General features: G+C 54.8%; 3 protein-coding genes across 6 annotated transcripts in view; 1 reads left to right on the forward strand and 2 right to left on the reverse strand.

Annotated features, from left to right (window-relative positions):
- Positions 1 to 897: 897 nt before the first annotated feature.
- Positions 898 to 7819, reverse strand: Fen1 (flap structure-specific endonuclease 1). Of its 2 annotated transcripts, none has more exons than XM_090347550.1 (2): positions 7391 to 7819; positions 898 to 3659 (listed from the first exon to the last, which is right to left on the reverse strand). In XM_090347550.1, the coding sequence occupies exon 2, from the start codon at positions 3636 to 3638 to the stop codon at positions 2496 to 2498; it is 1143 nt and encodes a 380-aa protein (XP_090203676.1). In that variant the 5' UTR covers positions 3639 to 3659; positions 7391 to 7819; the 3' UTR covers positions 898 to 2495. The 2 variants fall into 2 exon arrangements, with proteins under 2 accessions (XP_090203676.1, XP_090203675.1); XM_090347549.1 differs by lacking the exon at positions 7391 to 7819 and adding an exon at positions 6938 to 7072.
- Tmem258 (transmembrane protein 258) lies at positions 7309 to 10356 on the forward strand. 2 transcript variants are annotated; one of them, XM_090347551.1, is made up of 4 exons: positions 7309 to 7408; positions 8976 to 9085; positions 9877 to 10011; positions 10252 to 10356. In XM_090347551.1, exons 1-3 carry the CDS (start codon positions 7406 to 7408, stop codon positions 10001 to 10003), a joined length of 240 nt encoding a protein of 79 aa, XP_090203677.1. In that variant the 5' UTR covers positions 7309 to 7405; the 3' UTR covers positions 10004 to 10011; positions 10252 to 10356. The 2 variants fall into 2 exon arrangements, with proteins under 2 accessions (XP_090203677.1, XP_090203678.1); XM_090347552.1 differs by having other exon boundaries at positions 7372 to 7455.
- A 1614-nt stretch (positions 10357 to 11970) lies between these two features.
- The window catches only part of Myrf (myelin regulatory factor), a 29859-nt gene continuing 16263 nt past the window's right edge, over positions 11971 to 25566 (reverse strand). Inside the window, exons 6-27 of one of the 2 annotated variants that reach the window (XM_090347553.1) lie at positions 25126 to 25376; positions 24919 to 25042; positions 23127 to 23322; positions 21923 to 21999; positions 21601 to 21711; positions 21101 to 21191; positions 20620 to 20820; positions 20306 to 20417; positions 19725 to 19834; positions 19029 to 19189; positions 18878 to 18950; positions 18575 to 18663; positions 18268 to 18336; positions 17832 to 17912; positions 17598 to 17683; positions 17302 to 17487; positions 16846 to 17097; positions 15028 to 15124; positions 14820 to 14894; positions 14448 to 14553; positions 13108 to 13182; positions 11971 to 12980 (exon numbers count right to left, since the gene is read on the reverse strand). In XM_090347553.1, the coding sequence (XP_090203679.1) occupies positions 12900 to 12980; positions 13108 to 13182; positions 14448 to 14553; positions 14820 to 14894; positions 15028 to 15124; positions 16846 to 17097; positions 17302 to 17487; positions 17598 to 17683; positions 17832 to 17912; positions 18268 to 18336; positions 18575 to 18663; positions 18878 to 18950; positions 19029 to 19189; positions 19725 to 19834; positions 20306 to 20417; positions 20620 to 20820; positions 21101 to 21191; positions 21601 to 21711; positions 21923 to 21999; positions 23127 to 23322; positions 24919 to 25042; positions 25126 to 25376 (2704 nt within the window). In that variant the 3' untranslated portion in view covers positions 11971 to 12899. Of the gene's footprint in view, positions 12981 to 13107; positions 13183 to 14447; positions 14554 to 14819; positions 14895 to 15027; positions 15125 to 16845; positions 17098 to 17301; positions 17488 to 17597; positions 17687 to 17831; positions 17913 to 18267; positions 18337 to 18574; positions 18664 to 18877; positions 18951 to 19028; positions 19190 to 19724; positions 19835 to 20305; positions 20418 to 20619; positions 20821 to 21100; positions 21192 to 21600; positions 21712 to 21922; positions 22000 to 23126; positions 23323 to 24918; positions 25043 to 25125; positions 25377 to 25566 lie in introns of both variants that reach the window. The other variant, XM_090347554.1, reaches the window with a different exon arrangement.

The following is a 25566-nucleotide window of genomic DNA, read 5'->3' on the forward strand; positions in this document are numbered from 1 at the left end:
TTTCTTGTGTGCTTAACTTCTTTCCAAGCCACCATCGCTAAGCTCTTATGGAAGTCTTGTTACGGGTGGGATCACGACTCTATACCAACACAAGTCAGGAGAAGCCAAGGTCTACCCTTCCTCTAACACCTGTTGGATGTTGAAATACTTGAATATCCTTGCCAGCTTTCATGGCCTTCACTGCCTCCTCGGTGCCGCCTTACCCATCAACATTTCCAGTTTCTGCACAGCTTAGCACAATGCCTCGGCCCACTCCACAGGGCCTACTAACATAGCTCTGAGCAAAAACAATAGAGCCTCTCTAAGCAGAAGTAATCCTGTAGGCTATCCATGCAGAGCTACAGGTGAGCAGACTTCTAGAAGACCAAGCAATTCTGATTTAAAAAGAAACCTACCATGGCTGCTGCCAGTTAGTGCTGCTGTGCTGAGGGGATCAAGTCTGACCACCTGTTTAGTGCCCATCTCCAACACTACAGGTTTGGAGCCAAATAACCCGAGTCAGAAAGTGGAGCTCAAGCCGGGCATCAGTAGTTCACACCTGTAATCCTAGCTATGTAGGAGGCTGAGATCTAGGGATCATGGTTCAAAGCCAGCTGGGACAAAGTCCATGAGACTCATTACCCAGTTAGCCACTATTAAAGAAATAGGAGGGGGGGAGGGAGTATGGACTAGTGGTAGGGTGCTTGCCTAGCATGTACAAAGCCCTGGATTCGGGGCCAGGAGTTTGGCCTAGTGGTTAAAGTGCTTGCCTAGCATGCGCAAAGGCCCAAGTTCAATTCCTTGGTACCACATACATACAAAAAAGCCAGAGTGGTGCTGAGGCTCAAGTGGTAGAGCTCTAGCCTTGAGAAAGTCCAAGGATAGTACTCGGGCCCTGAGCTCAAGCCCAGGACTGGCCAAAAAAAAAAAAAAAAAGGCCCTGGATTCAATTCCTTCGTATCACGAACACAGAAAAAGCCAGAAGCGCCATGGCTCAAGTGGTAGAATGCTAGCCTTGAACACAGACTCAGGACAGTGCCCAGGCCCTGAGTTCAAGCCTCAGGACTGGGGTGGGGTGGGGGTGGGGAAGCAGTGGCTTAAATGGTAAGTATTGGCCTTGAATTAAAAGGCTAAGGGACAGCCTCCAGGTCTGAAGTGCAAGCCCCAGTATTGGCATAGAAACAAATTACAAATTCTGAAGTACAAGTAATGGAAGTTCCTTCCCTGGATAGAATGCTTGTCTTGGAGGGTTTCCTGGCTCTGGGGCTGATGTTGAGGAGACTATCCTAATTCAGCTAAAGTTTATCCTGAGGTTCTACTTAAGATTTCACTTGGACAACTGTTTACTCCAAAGATTAGGAACCAAGTCAGGTACAGATGGCTCATACCTGCAATCCTAGCTACTCAGAAGGCTGAGATCTGGGGATCACAGTTCAAAGCCAGTCCAGGCAGGAAAGTCTATGAGACTATCTCCAACTAACCACCAGAGTACTGGAAGTGGCCCTGAGGCTCCAGGGGTAGGGTGGTAGCCTTGAGCTGAAGAGCTCAGGGACAGTACCCAGGCCCAGAGTTCAAGCCCCACGAAGTAAAACTCTTGAAGCTACCTCCCCACCAAACTCTGAGGACTAATTTGAAAATTAGTCATTTCTAGAAAATAGCAACCTCAATTCAGAATGGTTTCTAAATGCTGTTAGCATTTTCCCAGAGTAGGTGGGACATTAGAGAGCAACTTATTCAAACTCCTCTCAAAGCAAAGTAAGCACACAACAGATCTGCCAGCGATTGCATGGAGCATGGCGCCATCTTGTGGTCACTCTCATGCCACCTGGGAATCCCAAGAAGGGCAATGTAAATGTCCTCAAAGAACAGTGGATCTGGTGACTAAAACAATTTTATTGATTTTTTTCTCTCTCTCCATATCTTCACAATAAAAACAGCACACACAAACCAATGTCTTATCCCAAGTTTTCAACTCAGTAGATACCTTAAAAGGCCACAGAACATTTTACTACTCTGAATAGCAAGTTCAAGTTTCTGACCAACTCAGCTCCAGTAAACCAACCTTTATTGCCATGGCAGAGACTACTGTGCCCTGCCTGTCTCTTCTCTTCCCATCTGCTAAGCAAGCCCAGACCTTCCTAAGGGCTCTCCAAAGGCAGGCTGTGGATGAGGAAGCAGTCACATTCTGCGGTCACTTCCCGTCAGCCACCAGTAAGTCCTCTCCACACACTACCATTTAGCTCCCTCTTCCTTCTTTAAAACTTTCCATGTGACAATGGGTCCAGGGTCCATTAAGTTGCCTGAGAAGTGGCTTGAGCCCAACACACTTTCCTGAGCTAAACGAAAATAATAAAAATAAAAGGCACTCTTGTGGCCTTCCTGCCATGAAATCAAGCGAAAAGGGGGAAAACACAAGTGAGAAGGGAGCACTGGAAAGCAATGGGATCCTCCCGGCCACGTGGAAGGTGCCAGCTGTAGCTCTGGGGGGGGGGTCAAGAACGACCTTGTGGGAACATTTATTTTCCCCTTTTGAACTTCCCCGCTGCCCCAGCCTTAGCCTTCTTCTTCGCAGACCCCTTGGGTTCTGGCTGCTTGCGCTTGGCTGAGGAGAGCGAGCCGGTGACCTTGAAGAAATCATCCAGGCGGCCCTGGGTGCTACCCTGGCGGCTCTTGCTCAGCCGCTTGACCCCACTGCGGATTCGATCCTCAGAGAACTGCTTCTCACCACACATGAACTTGACCAGCTCTTCTTCATTTGGCTCACTCCACTTCAGCTCCACGGACTCTGCGTCCAGGACCTCGGGCTCCAGGAAGAGCTGTTGGGCCTCCTTGTGGAGCCAGTTTTCCGGCACGGGGTATTTGTTGGGGTCAAGCCGCCGCACGATCTCCTCGATGCTCTTGTGCTTCTGGATGAGGTCAACGGCCCGCTTGGGCCCGATGCCCCGGATGCTCTCACAGTAGTCGCTGCCCAGCAGGATGCACAGATCCACAAACTGCTCCTGGTTCAGACCCAGCTCCTGCAGAATCCGGTTCAGGTGGAATTCCTGGATGGGCAGCTTCTTGGCCTCGCTGGCTGTCAGGTGTCGCATGAGCACAGGGCTGCCGAAGGTGAGGCAGTCCATGTCTTCGGTGGCCGCGGCATAGACCTTGCCAGCTTTCACCAGGGCAGCACAGCTGGCCTCCGCCTCACTGGGGGCATCAAGGTAAGGGATTCCCATGAGGCTCAGCAGATGTTTGCACTCGTCGTTGTGCTGCTTAGTGACCTTCACGAGCCGTTTGGTGAATTTTTCGACCTCTTCCTCGGCCCCAGCCGCCTGAGCCTCCTGCAGCTGCTTCTCCGCCTCGGCCCGCCGCTCGCTGCGCTTGGCCAGCTCACCTGACTTGAGCTGTGGTGGTTTGCCGTCAAAGACATACACAGGCTTGATGCCGTTCTCCATCATGCGGATGGTGCGGTAAAACATGCCCATCAGGTGGCTCGTGGTCTCCCCCTCCTCGTTCTGGAGCACATCCCCGCCCTGGCGAACCGCGATCAGGAACTGATAGATGCTCATGGAGGCGTCAATGGCCACTTTGCGGCCAAAGTAGCTCTTGATGTCATTCTCCCGGATGGCACTAGGAGCCACATCAGCAATCAGTTTGGCCAGGCCTTGAATTCCCATGGCAACACTGAGGAGGGATCGCTACAAAGCGAGGACAAGAAAAAGGTAAAGCTATTAAGAGAGCAAGGGTTATACTTGGCGCCATCTCACCAACTTCAGGTCTAATGAAATTCATCACACATTTCCTCGCCTACTAAGCCAGCAAAGCAGATGATCAAGACCAGATCCCTCACTCTCAAGACACGGTTTACAAGTCACTCAGCACCTAAGGCTTACTAAGATCAGAAACACATCTGGGTCTTAGAGGAAAGAGATACTCTGGATATTTTTTTTTCTCAAACCACGTAAAAGTTAGCCTGGCGTGGTGGCTCATGCCTGTAACCTTAGCTACTTAGGAGGCTGAGATCTGAGGATCGTGGTTCAAAGCCAATCAGGGCACTAACAGGCACCAAGGTCCGTGAGACTTTTTTTTTTTTTTTTTTTGCCAGTCCTGGGCTTGAGCTCAGGGCTTGAGCACTGTCCTTGGACTTTCTCAAGGCTAGAGCTCTACCACTTGAGCCTCAGCACCATTTCCAGCTTTGTTCTATGTATGTGGTACCTAGGAATCGAACCCAGGTCTTTGTGCATACTAGGCAAGCACACTACCACTAGGCCAAACTCCTGGCCCCCCGTGACTCTTATCTCCAATTAACCACCAGAAAACTGGAAGTGGCTCCAGGGGTAGGGTGGTAGCCTTGAGCTGGAGAGCACCCAGGCCCAGAGTTCAAGCCCCAAGACTGACCAAAGGAAAACCAAAACTATATATATATATATATATATATATATATATATATATATATATACACACACACACACATAGTTTGATAGATAAGGCAATGACTTAAACTAGCATACTGCTACGTGTGCATCAAGGATAGGAGAGTTCATGGTTCAGCATTAAGAGTCCAGGGACCTTAATGGTAGAGTTGAACTCTAAAGAACAGCATTAGCATCAGTTAAGTAAATGAAGTATGCATCTAAACCGTTTCCCTAGAAAGCTCTGGCTGATAAAGCATCCTTCAAGGATTAACAAGAACAACGTATCTGAATGGGGAAAGGAGGGGCAGTCTCATACACTGCATTTATTATCCTCAGCATCCATTCAGTTTATGGGAATTCTCTTTGTATTTTCTCCCTGCCACAGTCTAAATGAAGCATCCTGGTCCTTACACTACCCCAACCCAAGGCTCTGCTTTAGGGACTAGCGTGATGCAGTCGTTAAGCCCTAGGATCAAATGTCTGTGGCTCAGGCCCGCCATCAAATCTTTCCTTGAGAAGTGCTTTCTAAAGCATACTCACAAATTCTGCCCAATCCCAACCAAAATGTGAATATTTTCGTTTACTATACATTTTCTCTTTTTTTTTGTTTTCTTTTTCTTTTTTCCAGTCCTGGGGCTTGAACTCAGGACCTGGGCACTGTCCTTGGGCTTTCTCAAGGTTAGTGCTCAAGCACTTGAACCACAGCACCACGTCCAGCTTTTTTTTTGGTGCAACTCTGGGCCTGGGCACTGTCCCTGAGCTCTTCAGCTCAAGGCTACCGCCCTACCCTTGAGCCTCAGCCCCACTTCCTGTTTTCTCATGGTTAACTGGAGATAAGTCGTCTGTTCTTCAGTGCCCTGGCAGGCTTTGAGCTGTGATCCTCAGATCTTGGCCTCCTGGTAGCTAGGATTACAGGTGTGAGTCACTGGGCCTGGCTCTACTTCCAGCTTTTTTTTATATATGTGGTAGCGAGAAATCAAACCCAGTACTTTGTGTATGCTAAGCAAGCACTCTACCACTAGGCCATGCTACTGGCCCTCACTATACATTTTCCTTAAATGAACCTAACTTTGTACGTATGAACGTGTGCACACACACACACACTGCACTCTTGCTCAGCTATTTTATTCAAGTTTGGCACCTTACCACTTGAACATTAGCTTTACTTCTTGCTGTATGCTGGTAAATTGGCAAAAAGTTTCTTAAATTTGTCTTCCTGGCCGGTTTTGAACTGAGATCCTTAGGTCTCAGCTTCCTGAGAAGCTAGAGTTGCAGGTCTGAGCCACTAGTGCCCTGCAAACTCAACATTTTTTTTTTGCCAGTCCTGGGGCTTAAACTCAGGGCCTGAGCCCTGTCCTTGAGCTGTCTCAAGGCTAGTGCTCTACCACTTGAGCCACAGCACCACTTCCAGCCTTTTTCTATGTATATTGTAGGACTTAAACCTGGGTCTTTGTGCATACTATGCAAGCACTCTACCACTAGGTCAATCTCCCGGCCAAAAACTCAACTTTTAAAAAAAAAATGAAAATATATTTAAATATGCACTGCTAAATAAGTAACTTAGTAAAATAATTTTCTAAGGTGCAACTTAAAAGTCATTCTGCACCCTCATTAATGGCCCATGTCAATGTACCAATTATTTTCACTCTTCCCTCTGAGCTTTTTAAAATATTTTGCTACTTGGGATTGCAATCACACCACACCAGACCTCCACAGGCTCTCCCTTACTGAATGAAGACAAAGACTTTACCCTAAGTTTTGTCTATTGGTTATGACATCTGACTTCAGGACACCAAAAACAAATGTTTTGCAGCTGGACACTGATAGCTCACATCTATAATCCTACTCAGAAGGCTGAGATATGAGGATGGAAACTCAAAGCCAGTATGAGCAGAAGAGCCTGTAAGACTCTTATGTCCAATTAACCTACAAAATGCAGACAATGGAGCAGTGACTCAAATGGAAGAGTGCCAACCTTGACCTTAGAGCTAAGGGGTAGCACCTGGGCCATGAGTTTCAAGTCTCAGTACCAGCATACCCGCATACCCGCATACCCGCACACACACACACACGTTTTTCTAGGTCATGCCTTCTACACAATCGCATCCACTTGTCTGTTTGCGAAGTGGGTACAATGGTAACGCACCGGTCTACAGTTTTTCTCACTGTGATCTTAGGCATGGACGTGTGATCTATGCAGGATCCCTCTGAGGCTGAACCTGCTGATGCTGTTGGAGACATCTGAAAGTTTCCCCACTATCAGAGAGAAAGGAAAGGAGGGGGAATCCTTCGGTCCATGCCTCACCCTGGCTTCTCGTCCTCCAGGTGCACAAAGAAAACAATGGTCTGTCAGTTTCCCCCCCCGACACGGCAGGAAGTCAAGGTTTTTCATTAGTACACGGAGAACTGCTCCACGACCCCATACGGTAGAAACCATTATCCTCTTTATCCTCTTCCCAGTGGAGACACAGAGGTTCGGGGGCCTCCCGCCTCGGAACCCGGCGCGCGCCAGAGCCCAGCGGAGCCCGGATCTGTTCGCGGCACCTCGCGCGGGGTCTCACCTGGCCTCTGGGGCGCGAGACCTCGGCAGGCAGCGCTGGGTCCACCGAGCGGCGACGTCCCGGACAGCCTCAAGCCCCGCTCTCCCGCAAGGCCGCGGTCGCCGTTCACGCTAGACAGGCTTCCAAAGCCCGCGCTGCCGTCACGTGACCTGCGTGCCGCGCACAGCCTTCTGGGGAGCGTAGTACACTGCCCGCCCCCTTCGGGAGTCTGTTTTCACAGCTGTAACTTCGAGGACAAGTGACTCGCGCGGCCATCCTGTCCTACCTTCTCCCACCTCCTATCCCTGCTCTGCCTACACCAAGCAGGTCTCCACAGCCCCAGCTCCAGCCACACCTTGAAACTCGGGACTACCGTTCCCATAATTCCACGCGCGAGAAGCCACTTCCGCTTCCTGCTAGGCAAGGCGCCTGCTCCTGCCGACGTGTTCTTCCGGTGGCTGAGACGCGGCTTACCCTGAGCAGGGCGAGATGGTGAGAGGGCTAAGGGAGTTCCCGACGGGGATGTGGTCCAGGACCCGGTGCGCATCCGACCCACAACGCTTTCTTTCGCGGAGGCCCAGGACGCCTGGGCCCCCGAGGGCGGGCTGTTCCGGGGCCTCCCCCGGCCTGCGTAGGGGGTGGGCTGGGAAAGGCCTCCTGCCCGGACTCCTCGAGCTGAGTTTACGTCGCACGGAGGCTGCTGTCCGTGGCGACAAGGCCGTAGGGTGTGGGAGCTCTGCAAGTCCCTTTGAGGGCGTTTCCTGGTGCCTGTGATCTGTTATCTGTCTGGAAAGATCCGTCCGTGAGCGCGTCCCCGTCCTGCGCGGTGCTGGGAAGACGTCAGTTTTCTGCGAGGCCCCTGGTCCCCGTCTCTTAGGAGCGCCCAGTCTGCGCAGGGCCCGGTGCCACGTTTCTTGGCCTTCTTTGTGATCCGCCACGCCTCCTAGTGACTACCCTCCGACGCGCCCATAGCTCCGGATGATGTCTATTCACCTTTGTGTCCCCAGTGTCAAACACAGGGCCTGCCATGGGAAGCTCAATAAAGGACAGCAATTGTCTTTATGGCTTTGGGGGGGGGGTCAAAGGGACATAATTGTTTACTGAATTGAATTCCTGTGTCTCTTAGAACAATGGGGGCCATTTACTTCTTGTAGAGTTGTTATGTTCTGGATTTTTGCAGCATTGGCTGATGAGGGACAATGGAAGCTAACATTTGTACAGAACTTTACACTTACAGCCTTCTTTCACGGGCATTATCTCATAATCGGCTCGGCAACCTTAGGAAGGAAACAAAAACAAACACCTATTGAGCAAACTACTCTATGCCGGGCATTGAGCTAGATGCGTCATTATTTATCATCTTTCTTAAATCACACAGCAACCCTGTGAAACAGACCTTATTATAACCACTTTACTCAGACTCAGATGATTCTGTAGAGACAGATTTTTTTTTTTTCCCTCAAGAAGAGGTTTATTTTAGCTTGCAGTTTCAGAGGTCCAAACTGCAGGCACATCTGCAGTTTCATGGTACAATTTTGGCAAGAGTCAGAGAGTGTGCCACATTTAGAGCAAGAATGTTAACTGATGGCTTTTGCTGGTAGATCCTAAGATCTAATGAGAGTTATACAATTGAATTAGAAGCCGTGATGTGGGTATTGGTCTAGGCTTTACAGTAAGGATAGTAGGGTAGAGTTTATAGATACGCGTCCATAAAGCTCCAGAAATGGTAGATACGCTTTGTGCCCCCCCACAGGGGAAAAACTAGCCTCCAAAAGGACTATTGATCTGCAGCTACCATTGTGTCAAAGCCTCTGATTCCTGTCTCTTGTCTTATGCCACAGAGAAGGTGCCACCTCTGTTTCAAGATGTCATTGTATTTGTCATTCCAACAATGAATTGCTTGATGTCCATCCTTGAAGGGTTCCCACATTTCCCCAGCTGAATTGAGCCTCTGGCAGTCCCAGCAGCACAAGACTGCTCCAGTGTCCCCGTCCCCGCCCCCCCCACCTGCCATTAAAATCATAGGATTCTGTGACAGCTGTGATCTGCCCTCTCCTAGGAGCTCGAGGCCATGAGCAGATACACCAGCCCCGTCAACCCAGCTGTCTTCCCCCATTTGACTGTGGTGCTTCTGGCCATTGGCATGTTCTTCACTGCCTGGTTCTTCGTGTATCCTTTTATTGAGCAGTGGGCCAGACTGAGTGGTGTGGGAGGCTGAGGAAGAAAGTGTGTGTGGTGTGGTCCGTGCATCCTGCTGGTTTCATACATTGGGGTGGGAATGGGAGAAGGGAAAGGGAGCTGTGTGTGGTGTGGTCCAGGCATCCTGCTGGTTTCATACATTGGGGTGGGAATGGGAAAAGGGAAAGGGAAGGTAGGTGATGTTCAAAAATGGGTTCTGTGGGCAGGGAGTTTGGCTTAGTGATAGAGTGCTTGCCTAGCATGCATGAAGACCCAGGTTCGATTCCTCGGTATCATATACATAGAAAAAAGCTGGAAGTGGTGCTGCGGCTCAAGTGGTAGAGCTCTAGCCTTGAGAAAAGTCCAAGGACAGTGCTCAGGTCCTGAGCTCAAGCCCCACAACTGGCCAAAAAAAAAAAAAATGGCTCATGCACTGTTTGTCAAGTTCAGCTGAGCTCCTTTTGCTCTTCAGACTTCTAGGACAGTGAGCTGAGGGCTGGCCTAGAGAAGCTGAGGTTGGAATAAGGTTGAATGTCCTCAGCTGTCCACAGGCTTGAAAGCTGGTTCTGGCTTCACCATCCATAAACTGTATGGTCTGATTTCCTCACAGATGATAGCAGGTGATGATGGTAAGGGGTGCCAGCTGTCGTTATCTCTTGGCTATACCACATCTGACCAGCCTCCCAGAAAGCCTACAGCCCCTATTTTACAGCTTGGGGTGTTGGTGGGTAACCTCCAGCATCTACAGTCCATCAGTGTTTCTCCTTAGTAGCCCTGCCCAGTTATGAGGTCACCTCCACCAAGTACACTCGAGACATCTACAAAGAGCTCCTCATCTCCTTGGTGGCCTCACTCTTCATGGGTTTTGGAGTCCTCTTCCTCCTCCTCTGGGTTGGCATCTACGTATGATCCCCACGGTAAGTAGTGACAGTGTGGCACACTCCGTACCCTGGGGTACAGCCCGGAGAAGCCTCCTGTAGCCGTGAGTCTAGCAGGCTGAAAGACAGATACATGGGCGGTGACCCTGGCTCATAGGCCTCTTTCCCTGCCCCCCATGTACCCCTGTCAGCCTTGTCCAAGGAGCATAGGGTTTCAGATAAAGGAGCAGGGGGGAAGGAGATTTGGGCTCATCTTGATACCCCTGCCCTTTTTTTTAGGTACCACCAGATGGCGTCACTGAATCCCTGCTTTTGTAATTTAATTTTTTTACTATTGCTGGAAGGGTCCCACCTGCTGCTTCCAATAAAGGCAGATGTGCGACAGTCTTATCTCCTGTCCTTTCTGGTGTCAGGTGGGTGGAGTGGGGCCCAGGAGACTGCCCTAGACCTACCTTTCACACATGCTCTGCCTCCGGGCAGGGGCTATGTGGTTGGGGTATCTGGTCATTGAACTTCAGGGCTTGCTTACCTGAGCATAGGAAGGACCCAGACTACCCTCTTCAGTAATTTCTGTAAACATCTCTGTCAGTTTTGTGCTGGACTAACCGCCTCCTTGAAGCCCGGTTGAGCTTCTGGTTGGATGACTTTGCCAGGCTTAGTCCCAAGGCACTTTTCTCTAGGCAGATAGGTGGGCCGGGGCAGGTGTATAGGCAGGAAAGGTGCCAGGAGATGTGGCTCAGGCAGGGGTCTCTGAGTCCAACCATATGTGAAGCTCTCCAGCCCCACAGGTGATGCCCTCTCGCACCCACACAATCGCAAGAAGAGAGAGGAGGCAAGCTCAGATACAAAGCAGTATTTATACATTTATTTATATATGTATATTTCCTTCAGAAAAGGACAATCCAGAGGACAGGGAGCAAGCAGGCCTCAGTGGCTTCCCTCTGCCCACCTCAGAGTCAGAGTGGGTACACGATAAATATGAGTCAGTGCTCAGGGAGAAGACTGGGAGTTAGGGGTGCTCTGTGCATGCGCACATCACTGAGGGGAGTGTGGGCAGGGGGGCTGCTGGGAAGCCCTATGTACAGCTTGAAGCTAGGAGTGAATTAGCCCAGGGCCTACAGGAAGAGATGCCAGAGAGGAGGGAGCGTGGCCAGTGGGGCCCGGCAGGGCTGGCGCAGCAATCTGCCTCTAGCAGACGGCCCCTCACCTTCCCTGAAGCCCTTTTATACCTTGGGCTTAAGGCAACTTTGGTCCAGGGTTGACCCCCCTCAAGCAGCTTGGAGCCCAGACTTGACCCCACCTCCTGTACCAAGGACCCTTCCTCGGGCATGGGACCAGCCAGCTGCTGTGGGACCCGGGCTCTGTGTCCAGATGGACTCCAGGGGGCAGGGGAGGGTCACTTCCAGTTAACGACTAGGGGCTGCAATCCAAGAACACCCCTCTAGTGAGGAAACCCCGTCATCCAGCTAATGGACATGGAGCTAGGCAGTTTAAGGCACTGTTGGCAGAAAAGAGCATTCTAAGTAAGGCACAGGAGTCCTGCAGTTCCTATGGCAGAAGGAAGAAGTGAAGCCACGTTGGGGAGGGGCAAGGAGGCAAGGGGGATGAAGGAACCCTGCTATCCTTGAGCCCCTCAGTGTTTCCCTGTCCTGAAGTACTTGGAGATGCGTGGCAGCCGAGGGCCCACAGCTCCCCCGCAGGAAAGCCTCCTACTGGGGCAGAGAACGAGAGGTAGGAGAGCAAGGCCTCATTCCAAGTGAGATGGCAGGACGGCCACACCCTTTCTCACTTCTGACCTCGTAGCAGAGGTGGCTAAGTGCCACACTCTCCCATCAGCCTGTATGTGGCTTGGAATGTTCCAGGCTCTGGTAAGAAAACAGCGAATGAAGTTGGCACTTGATAAAAAACAACAACTTCTTCCTACACCTAAACCCACCGCTCTGCTCCTGGCAGAGGTGGGGCCTGTTGGGCCCTTCCAGCCTGATTCCAGGCCTGGATTTCCAGAGACAAGGCCACTGGCAGGCCAGGGTAGAGGGAGGATGGGATGTGAGGTTCCTGGGAGGGACCAGTGCCGCAGCCCTGTCATAGCTCCAGCCTCCCACCCCTTCCTGCCCTAGTTTAAGTGCATGATGACCTCATTAATTATAGCAGTTACTTGCATCCCCCAGCCCAGGCCAGCCAACTGCTTGCAGGGATTCCTGCTCCTCTGCTTGAACAGTGAGTGGACCATCCTGCGCTCTAGACGCCCCCAGGAACGCAGGTTGTGGGGCCTCGCAGGGAGCCACCCTTTGAGAATATACCAAGTTCAAGGGTCCAGTTTTACCTGGCGTCCTGGCCTCCCCCTCCCCCCGCAAAGGACTGTGGGTGGTTTCATCAGGCACAGTTGTCTCCAGCCCTGTGGGCCGGCCTCAGCTGCCCTGGGAACGTCTGGGAACCAAGCTGTCAAAGCTTAGAATGCCAAGTCTCACGTAACAGTCAAACTCAAAAAGTCCACTACCAAGCCATCCCCAGGGAACAGCACCAAGGGCGTGGGCTGCCTGCCCAAGATGGAGCCTGGGGTCCAGCCAGGTCTTGTAGGAGTGAGCCCAAGTTCCTGGCAGGTCTTCTCTCCCACCTCAGCAGCGGAGGTAGGCAGAGTGGATCTGGAGAAGTCAGGACCACAGCTTCCCTTAGCCCCTGCCAGCCCCTGGGTCCTCTCTGAGGAGGAGGTGGAGGCAGACAGGCCCAGGCCGCTCCCTCGTCGTGTGAGAGTGACCAGCAGGCACGGCTGCTCCAGTGTGAAGACTTCCAGTTTCCCCGGGGAGAAGGGAGGTCTGTGAGGGCAGCTGCCTAGCGGCCGGGCGGCGGGCCGGCAGCAGGCTCCAGTGTAACACGGCTGTAACGCCACAGCTTCCAGTGTGGAGGGCGGGCCCGGCCCCGCCTCGTAGCTAGTCACAAAGGCGGTAGAAGTGGAAATAGTAGTCTGTGGCTGGCTGCACGGGGGCCTCTGAGCTGCAGTTGGCCTGGCCCTGGGCGGAAGGGCAGTAGGACAGGTGACCCTCCTACCCCAGACTCTACAGAACCCCTGCTCCTCTCCCCCAAGCCCCACCCTGCACCCAGAGGACCTGGACTTTGGGGGAAGATGGCCACGCTCACCAGCAGTGCCACTTGGAAGTGGTAGGTGAATTCACGGAAGGACAGGATGGTTACTGGCCACTGATGACAGGTGCCCTGGAGAGGGGAGGCGGGGGTTGGTCAGAGAAGCCCTGGCCCCATCCCCAACCAGCATCCCTCACTGGGGCCATTAGAAGGTGTAATGTATTTAGATGAAGGAGAAGAGCAGGGCACTTCAAAGAGAATGGAGCAACAGCAGCCACACTGTGCATGTGCTGCCTTGTACCTCCAAGTCCACAGCCACCTGCCCTGGGTTCTACCTCCTTAGTGGCTCAGCCCATACTCTTTTATTTTTTTCCCTCCAGTCCTGGGGCTTGAACTCAGGGCCTGGGCACTGTCCTTAGACACTTTTTGCTCAAGGCTAACGCTGTGCCTCTTGAGCCACCGCATCACTTCTGGCTTTTTCTGTGTATATGGAACTGAGGAATCGAACCCAAAGCTTCGTGCATGCTAGACAAGCACTGTACCACTAGGCTACACTGCCAGCCACCCCGTACTCCTGGAAGTACCTCATGTCATTTACCTGTCTTTACAGATGAGGGAGTGGAGTCACTTGCCCTGGAGATGTAGGGCTAGAGTTTAAACTTAAGTCTGTCTGCTTGGTCAGCTTGCCCACCCCTGACCTGCGGTGGGGAGTTGGCCTCTGCCACATGGGTTTGGGTCCAAGCTCCAGGTCCAGTGAGGGGCTAGCTGGCAGCCCCTGTACTGTTCGTTCTTCTCTGACTTTTGTCCCTAGAGGCCAGTGCCCGAGTCAGAGGCCTTAATACCTGCTGATCAAAATGCACCAATGGAGCTAGTCAGGAGGCTGAGATCTGAGGATCATGGTTCGAAGCCAGCCTGGGCAGGAAAGCCTGTGACACCCTCATCTCCCTCCAGTTAACCACCAAAAAGACAGAAGTGGAGCTGTGGCTCCAATAGCAGAGCATCAGCCTTGAGCAGGAAAGTGAAAGGACCACACCTGTAATTTCTCCACAGCCTCTCCGGCCAAGGAGAAGCCAGAGTCTGTCAGCCCTGGTTTTAAGTGTGGCCTGTGGGTAGCTGGACAGTGATGGCTCTGCCTGTCTTCCCTGGCACCCAGCCCTCAGCACCTGGATGCGCCACCTCCACTGTGGCACTTAGCCACACTAGCACTGCTGAACTCCTTCCTCTCCCAGCTCTGCCACCACCACAGAGACACCCATGTGCCACCAAGACTTGTCTGCATGTCCTTCCTGAGACACCCAGCCCCAAGGGCCCCTGGTGGACACTCAGCTGCCTCTCCTTGGGCCTTGAAGACATTGTTTGACAAGAGGTCTGGCCAGCTGCTCCCCAGCCACCCCTACCTGGGTGTCCTGGTGGGGGTGCAGAGGCTGCAGAAAGCCCCCCTCCTCACATGGCTCCTCCTTTGCTGTCAGGCTGCACAGCACCACGGACACGGGGGAAGAAGCGCTAGGAAGAGGCCCAGATATCAGGGAGGGGGGCTCCTGAGTCACCCCAACCCCACCCCTGAAACGAGCACCGCCCAGTCTGGACCACACTGAACACGAGGCCTGTGGCAGTCCACGGCCTTGCCCTCCCCAGCCAGAGCCACGGAACCACAAAGCAGCATCCACAGGCCAGGCCCACCATATAGCAAAGGGCTGGCTCTGATGGGCCTTCCTGCAGCTCTAGGTGTGGCCTCTTGCTGCTCTCCTCCCTCCATCCCCCATACTTACTTCATCTGCAGGGTCAGAGTGAGGTGCAGTGGGGTGCTGCCGCTGACAGGGATATGGTAGGTGAAATTTCCAGGCCTGAGGGAGCAAAGATGGGCCCTCAGAGGACCAGAAAGGGGCTTCCCTGCCTTGTGGGGAGGGGTGCCCCAGAGGGCACAGGCTTGTATCACCTGGGGACCCTATCGGAGCGACAGGAAAGAGGCAAGCCTACCTGCAGTTCCCCTCTGCTGCGCAGTACTGGGAGGTGATGGGCATGGAATTCTCCAAAAGCTGGATGGAGGTCAGGGAGGGCACCGGGTCTGCAACCGCTAGGAAGGGGACACAACAGGGCACACTCAAAACAAGTGTTTTCTTGTGACACTTGGATGTGACACTCCTAGCTTAGTGTGAATGGGCATCAGGTTCTTTCTAGACAGCTACAATGTCTGGGGTCACTGCATGTCCCTTTCTCAACAGCCCTAGGCGCAGGTCATTTCCATGAGCTTGAGGTGTGCTTCCTCCCCAGAACCAGAACACGGGATAAGGAGGAGAACGTTCTGTCTCTGGACAGGGTAGGCAGGAGTCCGTGCAGAGGCCTCCGTTCCACCTCTAGGTTCAGTGGTGGTGCTCTGGGGGTCTTAAGTCAGCCAGGAGGGAGCATTGCACACAGACTGTTCCCTGCCACAGAGCCCCTGGGACATCTGCCAGCCCACCCTGGCTGGTGTCTTTCCCTGAGCAAACCCACCGGCCTGGCTGGCTCATGTTGGACAGACGCGTGCAATGTATGACGTGGAATTGCAGCAATGAGGCTTTCTTGTTCACCTCACTTCTCTCCTGGGTTTGCTGCCTCCTGACCCTTCTAGCCAGGAAGGTGAGACTACTGGTCTCTGGACAATTGCTGGACTCAGCGAATTTTCAGCTCATTGAGGCCTAATCCAAGGACCCCAAGCAGGACCCAGAATGCCCAGAGCTGAGCAGTTATGGGCAGGTACCGGAGGCAGATGAGGTAGAAAGTGCCCTTTCCCGTGTTGGGGCAAACCTCCAGGGTCACTTCCTGTAAGGAAGGCAGTCTTCCCTAGTCCCCTCCCTCCTTGGTCCAGATGAAGTGCTCTTCTCACTCCCAAACCAGTCCCTGCACAGCCTTGTCATGCCATGGTGTCTGCCAGCTGTCTGGGGCAGGGCCACGTCTCCACTGCCTGTTACCTACAGGGCCCAGGAAACATCTGCCTCCAAAGCCTCTAGCTCTAGGGCTTCCCCATCACTTTGAACTTCAACCTCTGCAAGCTACAAGTTGTAAGCTTTTGTTCTGTAAGCCACAAAAGCCACCAAGTGATGGTGATAAGCCTTAAATCCTAGCTCAGAGCTGCTGGCTGAGGGCTTGGTTCCTCTGCAGCGCAAGGCAACCTTCTTCAGAGGGGGCCAGGGTAAAAACTTCTATGATAAAGTTTTCAAGTTTTGTTAAAACCAAAGCTTGGAGCCAGGGACTGGTGGCCCCATGCCTGTAATCCTAGCTACTCAAGAGGCTGAGACCTGAGGATCATAGTTCAAAGCTAGCCCAGGTAGAAAAGTCCTTGAGACTTCCTGCAAACGGCTGAAAGTAGAGGTATGGCTTAAGTAGTAGAGAATTAAAAAAAAAAGTGAGTGCAAGGCAGAGTTCAAGCCCCGGTACACACACGTGTGCACACACACACACACTCACACGCACACACCCAGAGGCTGGAGGTTTGAGGAAAAACTTGGAGGACCCTGAAGAGCACTGCCCTCACTCTGCCACCATGACAAATGAGCCAGGACAGGCAGGACAAAATTCTTGCTTGGCTGCTGCTGGGACAAATCCATCACATTGGTCTCTGTTTCCTTGCCTGGACCATGACAGCCCCTTTCTCACAGTGATTGAATGGGCAACAGTAGGCTCCTGCCTGATTCCTGGGGTGTAGTACATGCTCAGTAAATGTATGCTGACTCACAGTTAGTTCTGTGCTCAGGCGGTCATGTGTACAGGCTGAAATGGGCCCCTGGTTACTGGGCCCTGCTGGGGTGTAGCAAGTACCTGGCTGGGCCTGGGTCTGAGTGGACAGAGCAGAGCCAACACTAGGCTGGGCGGCTCCTCGGCGGGCCCGACCATGGAGACCAAGGCTGGGGCTGTTCTTGGCCTTGCCCTGCCCCCCAGGGAAAGGGACTGCAGGGCTAGCCACAGGTTCCAGACTCTTGGGATGTTTGAAGTGGCCAATGCCATTGGCTGAGATCCCCCAGGATTTGGCTTTGATGTTGGTGACTGGCAGCAGGGCCATCTGGTTGGAGCCTGTGAACAGAACCAGAGACAAGCTGAGAAGGGGCTGCCACTGCCTTCTGTCCAGCTGCCTTTGTGAACCCCACATGCCTACTGGACACCTTTAGGGAGACTCTCCGATGTTTTCCAAGCTCACGTCCTGGTCTTTGGGAGATCTTCCCATCAATGAGTCTTTGGGGTCTTTCTCTAGATGCAGAGGACTTAAGATAGGCATACCTGAGTGGTTGGTGGCAGGGCTGGGGCTAGAGCTGGGATGAGGGTTAATGCTGGGGCCAAGGCTGGGTTCCGGGGCAGGGCTGGGAGTGGGTGCAAAGCAGCAGACGACAGGGCAGGGGTGGCTGGAGCACAGGTCCAAGGTGCGGATAGGCGGATCTGGAGCTGAGCTGGCTGGACCAGTGGTAACTGAGGAAGCCAAAGGCTGTATAAGCTAGAGGGGAGCAACACAGTCCCCCCCCCCCCCGCCCCGCAATCAGAGCCACCTGTCCCACCCCTCAGCCTGTCCAGGCACGCACCCAGCATCAAGGATGGCTGTACATCGGGTAGCCCAGTGGTCACAGGGGACTGTCGGAGCTGAGTGGCCCCAAGGCTCTGGCTGGCCCTGCTGGGGAAGGATGGGCTGAGCTCAGAGCGCTGGGGGCAGGCCTGAAGTCCCAGGGACGAAGGAGGAGGTAGCAGGGCAGGTGGAAAGGAGGCAGGAAGAAGGGCCCAGGAGTCAGAGGAAGATAGGTCGTTGGTCAGACACATACCATGGGCACATGGCCTCACTCCCCCCAGGGTGCTGGGGCCGGAGCAGGGCCAGAAGACAGGAAGTAGACACGGCAAAAGAGCTAAGGGACAACAGAGAGACCAAGAGGGCGACAGGCAAGGGAGGAGAGAGAGAAGACACAATCAGAGATGGTCCCTGGAGCTAGGGGTAAACAGTGGCACACAGAGCCTAAGGTCTTGCCCTGACCCTCCCTCCCTGCACCTCCTGTTTCTACCAGAGCCCCCCAGCTGATGGATACCTGGAGGAACAGGTCAGAGAGGACTGGGAGAGGCTGTCCACCCTCTAGAGATCCTCCCACTCAACAAGCCTGCAGCGGGTGATGTGTGTGGTGAAACCCCTTTAGATTGCTTCGTAGTGCCCATAGCCTGCCCATGTTACCCCCTGGCTTCCCCCCCAGCCCCACCGCAGGGACATACCCATCCGTGTCCACCAGATCCTCCTCAGCACGCAGGCTCAGCACGTACAGTGTGGACATGGACACCACGCTGGGAGCCACAGAACAGGGGCACAGTCAGAGCTGCAGCCACCCTGTAATTCCTCTAGGGCCCCTGTGGTCCTGGGCCCCCAGTGCTGGGCTTGCAGCTCTAAGAGGATCCCAGATCCCAAGACGGGGAGGCACAAGAAGCAGTCTACCTTCCCTAGCCCCCCCAACCCACCCCTCCCCCTGGGGCCTGGGCCCAGCTGCCATTGACCCCACTGGACAGCTCACTGGGAGATAATCACCTGAAGGCCATGACCACCACCAGGGCAATGATGGTTCCCTGCAGGAAGCGCTGGCTGATGCAAGCCTGGTCCGGGACTACTGAGGATGCCTGAGGACCCAGAAGAGCAGAAAAGCAGAAGAGGCAGATTTAGGGTGCCTACCACTCCACCCAATCCTAGCGTCATCCATTTGCCCAGAGGTGAGGCAACAAGAATGGAGGCAGAAAGGGGCTGGGAGGGCGTCAGCGAGGCTGCAGAGGTAGCAGCTGGAAAGGGAGACCCTGGGGAATAGGGAGACACCCGATCTCCCTGCCCCCTATTTACCTTGCTGGCCACCTTGGGGGGCCTCTTCTTGTGGGGGACACTGCCTGCTCGACTAAATTGACTCCCTGCATGGCTGCAGCAAGAAAGCCAAGGTCAAGGGTGCCTCCAAAAAGGGGGTCTCACCCACTCCCACCCCCAGACAGGCCCCCACCTGAAGGCACCGGAGCTGCCAGTGGACTTGAGGCTGTCTAGGCGCCGCAGTTTGGCCAGTCTGTGGCTCCAGCGCTCCAGCTCGTCGATGCGTGTCTCTAGGTTGTCTGTGAGCTTGCACAGCTCTTTCACAGCCCCCACATTCTCCATGAAGATGCGCTCCTGCCAAGGCGATGGGCTGTCAGGGTCCACAGCCTCAGGGCCTCCAGCTACAGGCCACAGGGCCAGAGCAGGGCCAGAAAATCCACAGCCATGGAAACCTGGACATGGGCCTCTCCACCCTGGCCCCATGGCATCCCTCCTGCCCACCTCCCAGGCTGTCCACCCCACACACTTCAGAGCCAGACCCTCAGCCCTGTAACTGGCCACCTCTGGTGCTTTCTTGGGCACTTGACTGACTATGGGCGAGGAGTGGGGGGTTGGGGGGATTGAGAGGAGAACATGTCTCCTGAGTGCACTGCCTCATGCCACAGAAGGGGTACAGTCTGGGAGGTTAATTCAGTGGCACATGTCTGGGGCATGAGTGAGGTTTGATCTCCAACATGCCAGAAGATAAAATAAACCCTGCATTCAGGCCTTGAGGTGGTGGAGATGATCTTTAGCTGGCTCTCTTGCTCTCAACCTTGAAGCTGGGCCCTTCCTTCTTCTGTGGGATATGGAAGGGGCCCTGAGCCCCTCCGGTCCCCACACAGCACACCTTGTTCACCACCAGGAAGTTCTCTATGGTCTTCCCATTGGCAAAGACCACGTCTCCTGTGTCTTTCACTGCCTCAGGCAGGATCTCCTTCACCTCCTGGGCGATGACACCTGGGGAGGCACCGCCAAGGGTTGGGGTGGGGGCTGCCATAGCTCTCCCGAGTAAGGATGGGGTGGGACAACCTGAATGGAGAAGGTCTAGAGAGTTGGAACCCTGGACAACCCTCAGACAACCCAGAGCCCACAGGGCCAGGCTTGCGGCTCCTGGGTGGGGTAAGATCCTGGAAGTAGGTGTCCTAGGAGAAGGGACAGGGTTCTGAGAGGATGGAGGCAAGATTCTGGGGGAAGGGAGCGCAGGGCAAGGATCTGAGGCCACGGTCCTCTGTAGTGGTCAAGAGGTGAGATGCCAGGATCTGGGAAGGGGGACTTTTTTCTAGGGACTTCTAGAGGGGTGAGCTTTCTGGGGCCAAGGGGAGGGTTCTCTGGAAGCAGGATTTCAGGGGACAGCAGGCCAGAGCCCGTGGGCAGAGGCCCAAAGTCACTGGGTTTCCAGTGCCCAACCCCCTCCCAGCAGATTCTTACCAGTTTCTGGCGTGGTGGCCTCGATGCCCGCACTGGCAGCAAACTCAGGCTTGTATCTGTAGTGTACCAGCCGCATGCGTGAGATCCTCTTCAGCTGCTCCGTGGTGTCCACCTGCCAGGTAACAGGGCCCAGATTGAACCTTCCCTCTGGAGGTCATCCTGCGTGGTCCCCAGAGGGAGGTTAAGTGAGGGACTGTGCTGTGGGGGAGGAGATCCGGGTGCTGGGGTCACAGGATGAGCCCCAAGGGTAGCCTCCCCTTACCCAGTCAGCTGTCCTTCCACCCGGCCCTACCCTTTCCAGAAGCCCGCCCCACCTCCTGCACGTGCTCCTTGGCCCGCAGGTCTGAGGGGTGCATGAGTGAGCCCATGACCTTGACGTTGCCATGCACAACCAGTGCCTCGTCTGGTCGGTCAGTGTTGATGCCCACTCGGCCGTGGTGGAAGACAGTGTCAGGCACCTGTGCCCGCTGCCACAGCACGTCACTGTCGCTCTCAAACTGGCCTGGGTTAGAGGCCTAGGGCAAGTGGAGTCTGATTGAGTCCTGGGGGGTTGGGAACTTGCAGGGCCTACCCACCACCCCCTTCCTCATTCAGTCCAGGTCTCCTGGCTCCACCATGCCCAGCTTAAGCTGTCCAGAACCCAGGAAGTGACCAGGTCTCATCTACCTCCATGCTTGCTCGTGAAGGAAACATTGCTACCCACAGAGGGCACACAGCCAGGTACCCAGTGAGATTCGAACACTGTCTTCGTTCCCTCTGGGGTGGCCTCTGCCCCTGGAAGGAGGTGACCCTCACCCGCACAATGATGCGCTCTGAGATCTGAGCAGCCAGCGTGTAGTTCTGGTTCTGGGCATGTGCCTGGAGGGCTACCACCAGCATGAAGTACCTGGGATGCACGGGGTGGGGGTGGGGGGCTGAGACACTTGGGGTTCTGCCCATCTACCCCCACCACCCTTCCAAGGCCAGGTGTGAAGTGGACATAGGTCCACATTCTTGTCATCACACCTCTCCTCCCCCCATAAAAAGGACTTGACATGAACCTGACACCCTGCAGACGAGGAACCTGAGCTTCCACTAGGGGGCAGAAATCCCCCAAGGACGTATAGCCAGGAGCCCGCAGAACAGCTCCGAGTCCAGAAGCCAGGCTCCTGTGGTCCTGTCCCTAAATCAGGGGCCAGCTCTGAAATGGATGGCATGGGGCATCTAGGAGCCCTGGGCCTGGCATGTTCCTCAGGGAAACAGTCCTGGTCATGGTCCTGGGAAGTGGGGACTCCAGGTCAGGGCCAGCTGCTCACCTCTGGTCGGGGTTGGGCTTGCCCTTCTTGCGCATGTTGTTGGCAGTGGTCTCACTGAAGTGCAGCCGCCCCACGGTCACCTTGGTGACCTGCTCAGGGGGCAGATTGACCCTGAAGAAAAGAGGCAGCATGCTCAGAAGGGCTGGGGGACAGGAAGGGAACAGCCAAGAGCTGCATGGCTGGGGGGGAGGGGGGCAGGTTGGGAGCCAGCAGGGCTGACCTATGATGAACCCTCTAGTTCTCAAGCTCCAGGGCAGGGTCTCTCCGAAGGAGGGGGGGATGGCGGGGTGGGGGGGGGTGGCGGGGATTACCACACACTCACGTGACAGGGTTGAAAGGCCTCTTGCTCCGGTCAGACTGCGACTGCTCAATGTTGATGGACTGGTTTAGGGCCTCCAGCTGGGGAAGACAGAACCCAAAGACAGGCAGGGTAAGGTCCCTGGCCTGGCCTTAGCCTTAGCCCTGCCCTCTTTCACCCTCTTAGCCCAGGCCTAGCTGGAATCCAGGAGGGAACAGCCTCACTTCACCAAACTTAGCCACACCCCTCCCCGCCCTCCTCACTCCCCTGCCTTGGGTGTACACACAGCCTCTACACACCCCCACAGCACACTACTGCCTCCACATCTGTACAACTCAGATGTCCCCATGGCAATGACATCTTTCACAGCCGCACCCATTCACCTTCCTATACTTCTTCAAGCTCACATATTCATTTTCTCCACACCTACATCCTCCCCCTGCCTCACACCCAAGATCTCTGCCTCCTCAGACCCTCTCCCCACAACTGTAGCCCTGCTACCCTTCCCTGAGCACTCGCTGAACCATGTCAATATGCCAGGCCCATCTGGAGACACCATAGAAGATCTAGTCATGTCTCTAGGCAGGGCACAGTGTGGAGTCTGCCAGGAGCAACGGGGTGGGGTGCTGGGAAGATGTCCCAAGGAAAGGGAGAGGCATGAAAGAAGACAGCGGCTGTGGGCATGAAGGACAGGGCATGGCTGGAGTGAAGGTACCTGGTAGATGGCCAGAGATGGTTCTTGGCTGGGGATGCAGACCTGAACTCCCAGAATAGGAAGGAAGCGGTGTAAGAGAGGGAGAGGGCTAGGAAGCCCGACACCTTGTCAGTACAAGGAAGAAGTGGAGCCAGGTACCATGGCTCACACCTGTAATCCAAGCTACTCAGGAGGCTGAGATCTGAGGATCATAGTTCATAGCCCATTTTGGACAGAAAAGTCCATAAGACACCTATCTCCAATTAACCATCATGGAAGTGGTGCTGGGGTTCAAGTGGTAGAGCACTAGCCTTGGGAGAAAAAAAGCTCAGGAACAGTGCCTAGGCCTTGAGTTTAAGCCCTAGTACTAGCAGAGAGAAAGAGGAGGGGGAGGGAGAGGAAGAGGAAGGAAGGTACAGCACGTGTGTGTGTGTGTGTGTGTGTGTGTGTGTGTGTGTGCTCTCCTCCCTCATCATGGGACCTCTCAGGGCCCTGAGCACCCTAGCTGTCTCCTCTTCCACACCCCAAACTTGCCTTTACTCCGTGCAGCTTCAGGTAGAAGCAGTCGAGGGGCTTAAGGCCCTCGGGCGTCTTCACGTACTTGGGCTCGCCCAGCATGCCGATGTACACCGTCACCTGGAAGTGGTTCTTCTTCTGGCAGACGAAAGCATCATCACCCACCGAAAAGTTGAAACCCTTGTCGGCATCCACGCGGTAGGTGAGCATAGGCCTGCGGGGTGGGGTGGGGTGGGGGAGAGGAGCGAGGGCGTTCACAGCATTCACCAGAGGGCCCCCTGGAATCTGTTACAAAGCCATTTCCTAGTCTTTGCCCCAAGATCCTCAAACCACCAGTGGGTTGGCCCCACTTTTCCAGACATGGAAACTGAGTCTCGGAAAGGAGAAACACAAGTCTTTCCTCTGCATGCCTGATGGGTGACCACCCTGAGCTAGTTAACCATGGGGGTGCAGATAAGACCCTTAGGGGACCTCATACTTGGCTGTTTCCGCCTCCCTAGTGGGCGATGGGGTGAGAGGGGCTGCGCCTGCAGAACCTCACTGAACCTGACAGCTGGTTGCCATGGAAACGGTGGAACCAGGCGCCAGCTCCACCACACACCCGCCTGGCCCACCAGCTTGCTCAAGCCCCCAAACACCTTCATTCTGACTCCCTCTGCTCTGGCCTGTAAGGAGAGGGGCACTTCTGGACTCCCCCACCAGCTGAAGCTTGCCATCTGCTGCTGCCATCGTGTTCCAAGGCTGACCCCTCAAGGGACCTCCAGGTGGCAGCAAAGAGGGTGACTGTTGGCTTGTGGCTCAGCTCATCTTCCCCCAGGTCCCCAGGCCCAAGTGGTGCCCAGGTGGGTTTCCAGGAGTGCCTGGTACATGCCTGGAGGGAACTGGGCAGGAAGAATGTGCCCACCTGTGGGGAGCGGACCAGGGACCTAGCCAGGGTCCACGGAAGGCCTGGGGTCCGCACCGCTTTCAGGGTCACCACCTGCCTCCCCTAGCAAAGTGTTCAGAAAGTACCCAGGCCACACTGGGGACCTCTGCTCAACTCCCCGAGGCTTAGGCCTGGAAGGGAGAGGACAGGGTTGGCCCAAGAATTGTGGAGGTGACAGTCGGGGATTCTTCCCCAGGCCATGGGGAAGACACTGTATAGACCCCTCCCCAGATCTTGTAAGACAATTCAGCCATCATAGGAAATGGGTACCCCGCTTCCCCAGCCCTGGGCGTTACTAAGAATCCCACAGCTTGGGGTTCCCAACTCTAGGGGGCTGAAGTGGCCAAGGAACTGCGGTGGTGAGAAGGTCACCTTGCTACACCTATGGCCTGGAGGAGTGAGGAGTGGGCAGTGGGGTCCAATGGGGCTGGGAATTGGGATCCATTGGGTATGGAGGGCGGGCTAGGAATGCCAGGTCAGCCTTGACCCAGTGTTCCCCCACCTCCTCCCTCCACAGGGAGGGGGCTGCTGGAAGGGCCCTCCCTACTCACTCTACTTCCTGTTACCTTCCTGGAATGTAGTAGGGGGGGGAGGGAGGAGCCAGACACAACAGGAACCCGCCCACCTCCTCCTGACTTGGCTCCCACACCCTGCCCTGGCAGATACCCTCTCCTTAGGAAGGCCTGGGCCTAGCTAGGAGTCAGGCAGACTCAGCACAGATCCTGGGTCCTCTGAGAGGAAAGCTCTTCTGCGAAATGGGCCCACCCTATAGCTAGGTGCTTCCAGTCTCTGATTGAGGAACTCAGTGGGGCCCTGGGATGCCTCAATATGAGGAATGAGGTAGTGCGGGGCGGGGAGGGGGGGACTGGGGGTCCCGTCACTTACAGCTCCTTGTAGTTGGCATCGTACAGCGTCGCCCACTTGTTCTGCTGATGTGGTTGCCACTTGATGGACTGGTAGTTAGGGTCCAGGTAGGAGCCACTGAGGCTGTCACTGTCCTGCAGGAGACCTAGGCAGCAGGATCAAACACCCACATGGGCCCAGGTGACCAAGTCTCACTCCCCAAGTGCCAATAGTCAGCCAAACACATACCTGGGGAGGGTGCACCTGCTGGGTGCCAAGGTGGTGTCTGGACCCGGGCGATGCTGAGGGGCAAGGAACCAGGGCCTGGTGAGAGCGGGCCCTGGGGAGGCCAGGGTGGGGACGGGGCCCTGGCAGGGTGCGGGGGCAGGGCTGTCATAGTGCCAGGCTCTTGCTTGATCATTCCATTCAACATCTGAGCATTGAGGGTGTTAGGGGGGGATTCGGAGTGCTTCCTCTTCTTGGAGGGGTGCGTGGGGAGCCTGGAGGACAGAGGTGTACAGCATGGTGACCATCTCTCCCTGAACCCCTTCCCTACTGGGCAGAACCCACCCTTCTCCCTGAAGAACCCTATTTCCTCCAACTATGCTCCCCGCAGGGCTAGTGCTGGGATCACTCTTCTTCATCGTGTGTGCATGGGGCGGAGGCGGGGTGGGGGGGATCTCTAGGGTT

Source organism: Megascapheus bottae, chromosome 16, assembly GCF_031878675.1.
Source record: "Megascapheus bottae isolate mThoBot1 chromosome 16, mThoBot2.hap1, whole genome shotgun sequence".
Taxonomy (NCBI): domain Eukaryota; kingdom Metazoa; phylum Chordata; class Mammalia; order Rodentia; family Geomyidae; genus Megascapheus; species Megascapheus bottae.

Bases quoted from the DNA above. Each gene is read 5' to 3' on its own strand.
- Fen1 (XM_090347550.1), bottom strand. From the start codon at position 3,638: ATGGGAATTCAAGGCCTGGCCAAACTGATTGCTGATGTGGCTCCTAGT.
- Tmem258 (XM_090347551.1), top strand. The intron at 9,086-9,876 runs GTATCCTTTTAT...AGCCCTGCCCAG, and splicing joins TTCACTGCCTGGTTCTTCGT to TTATGAGGTCACCTCCACCA.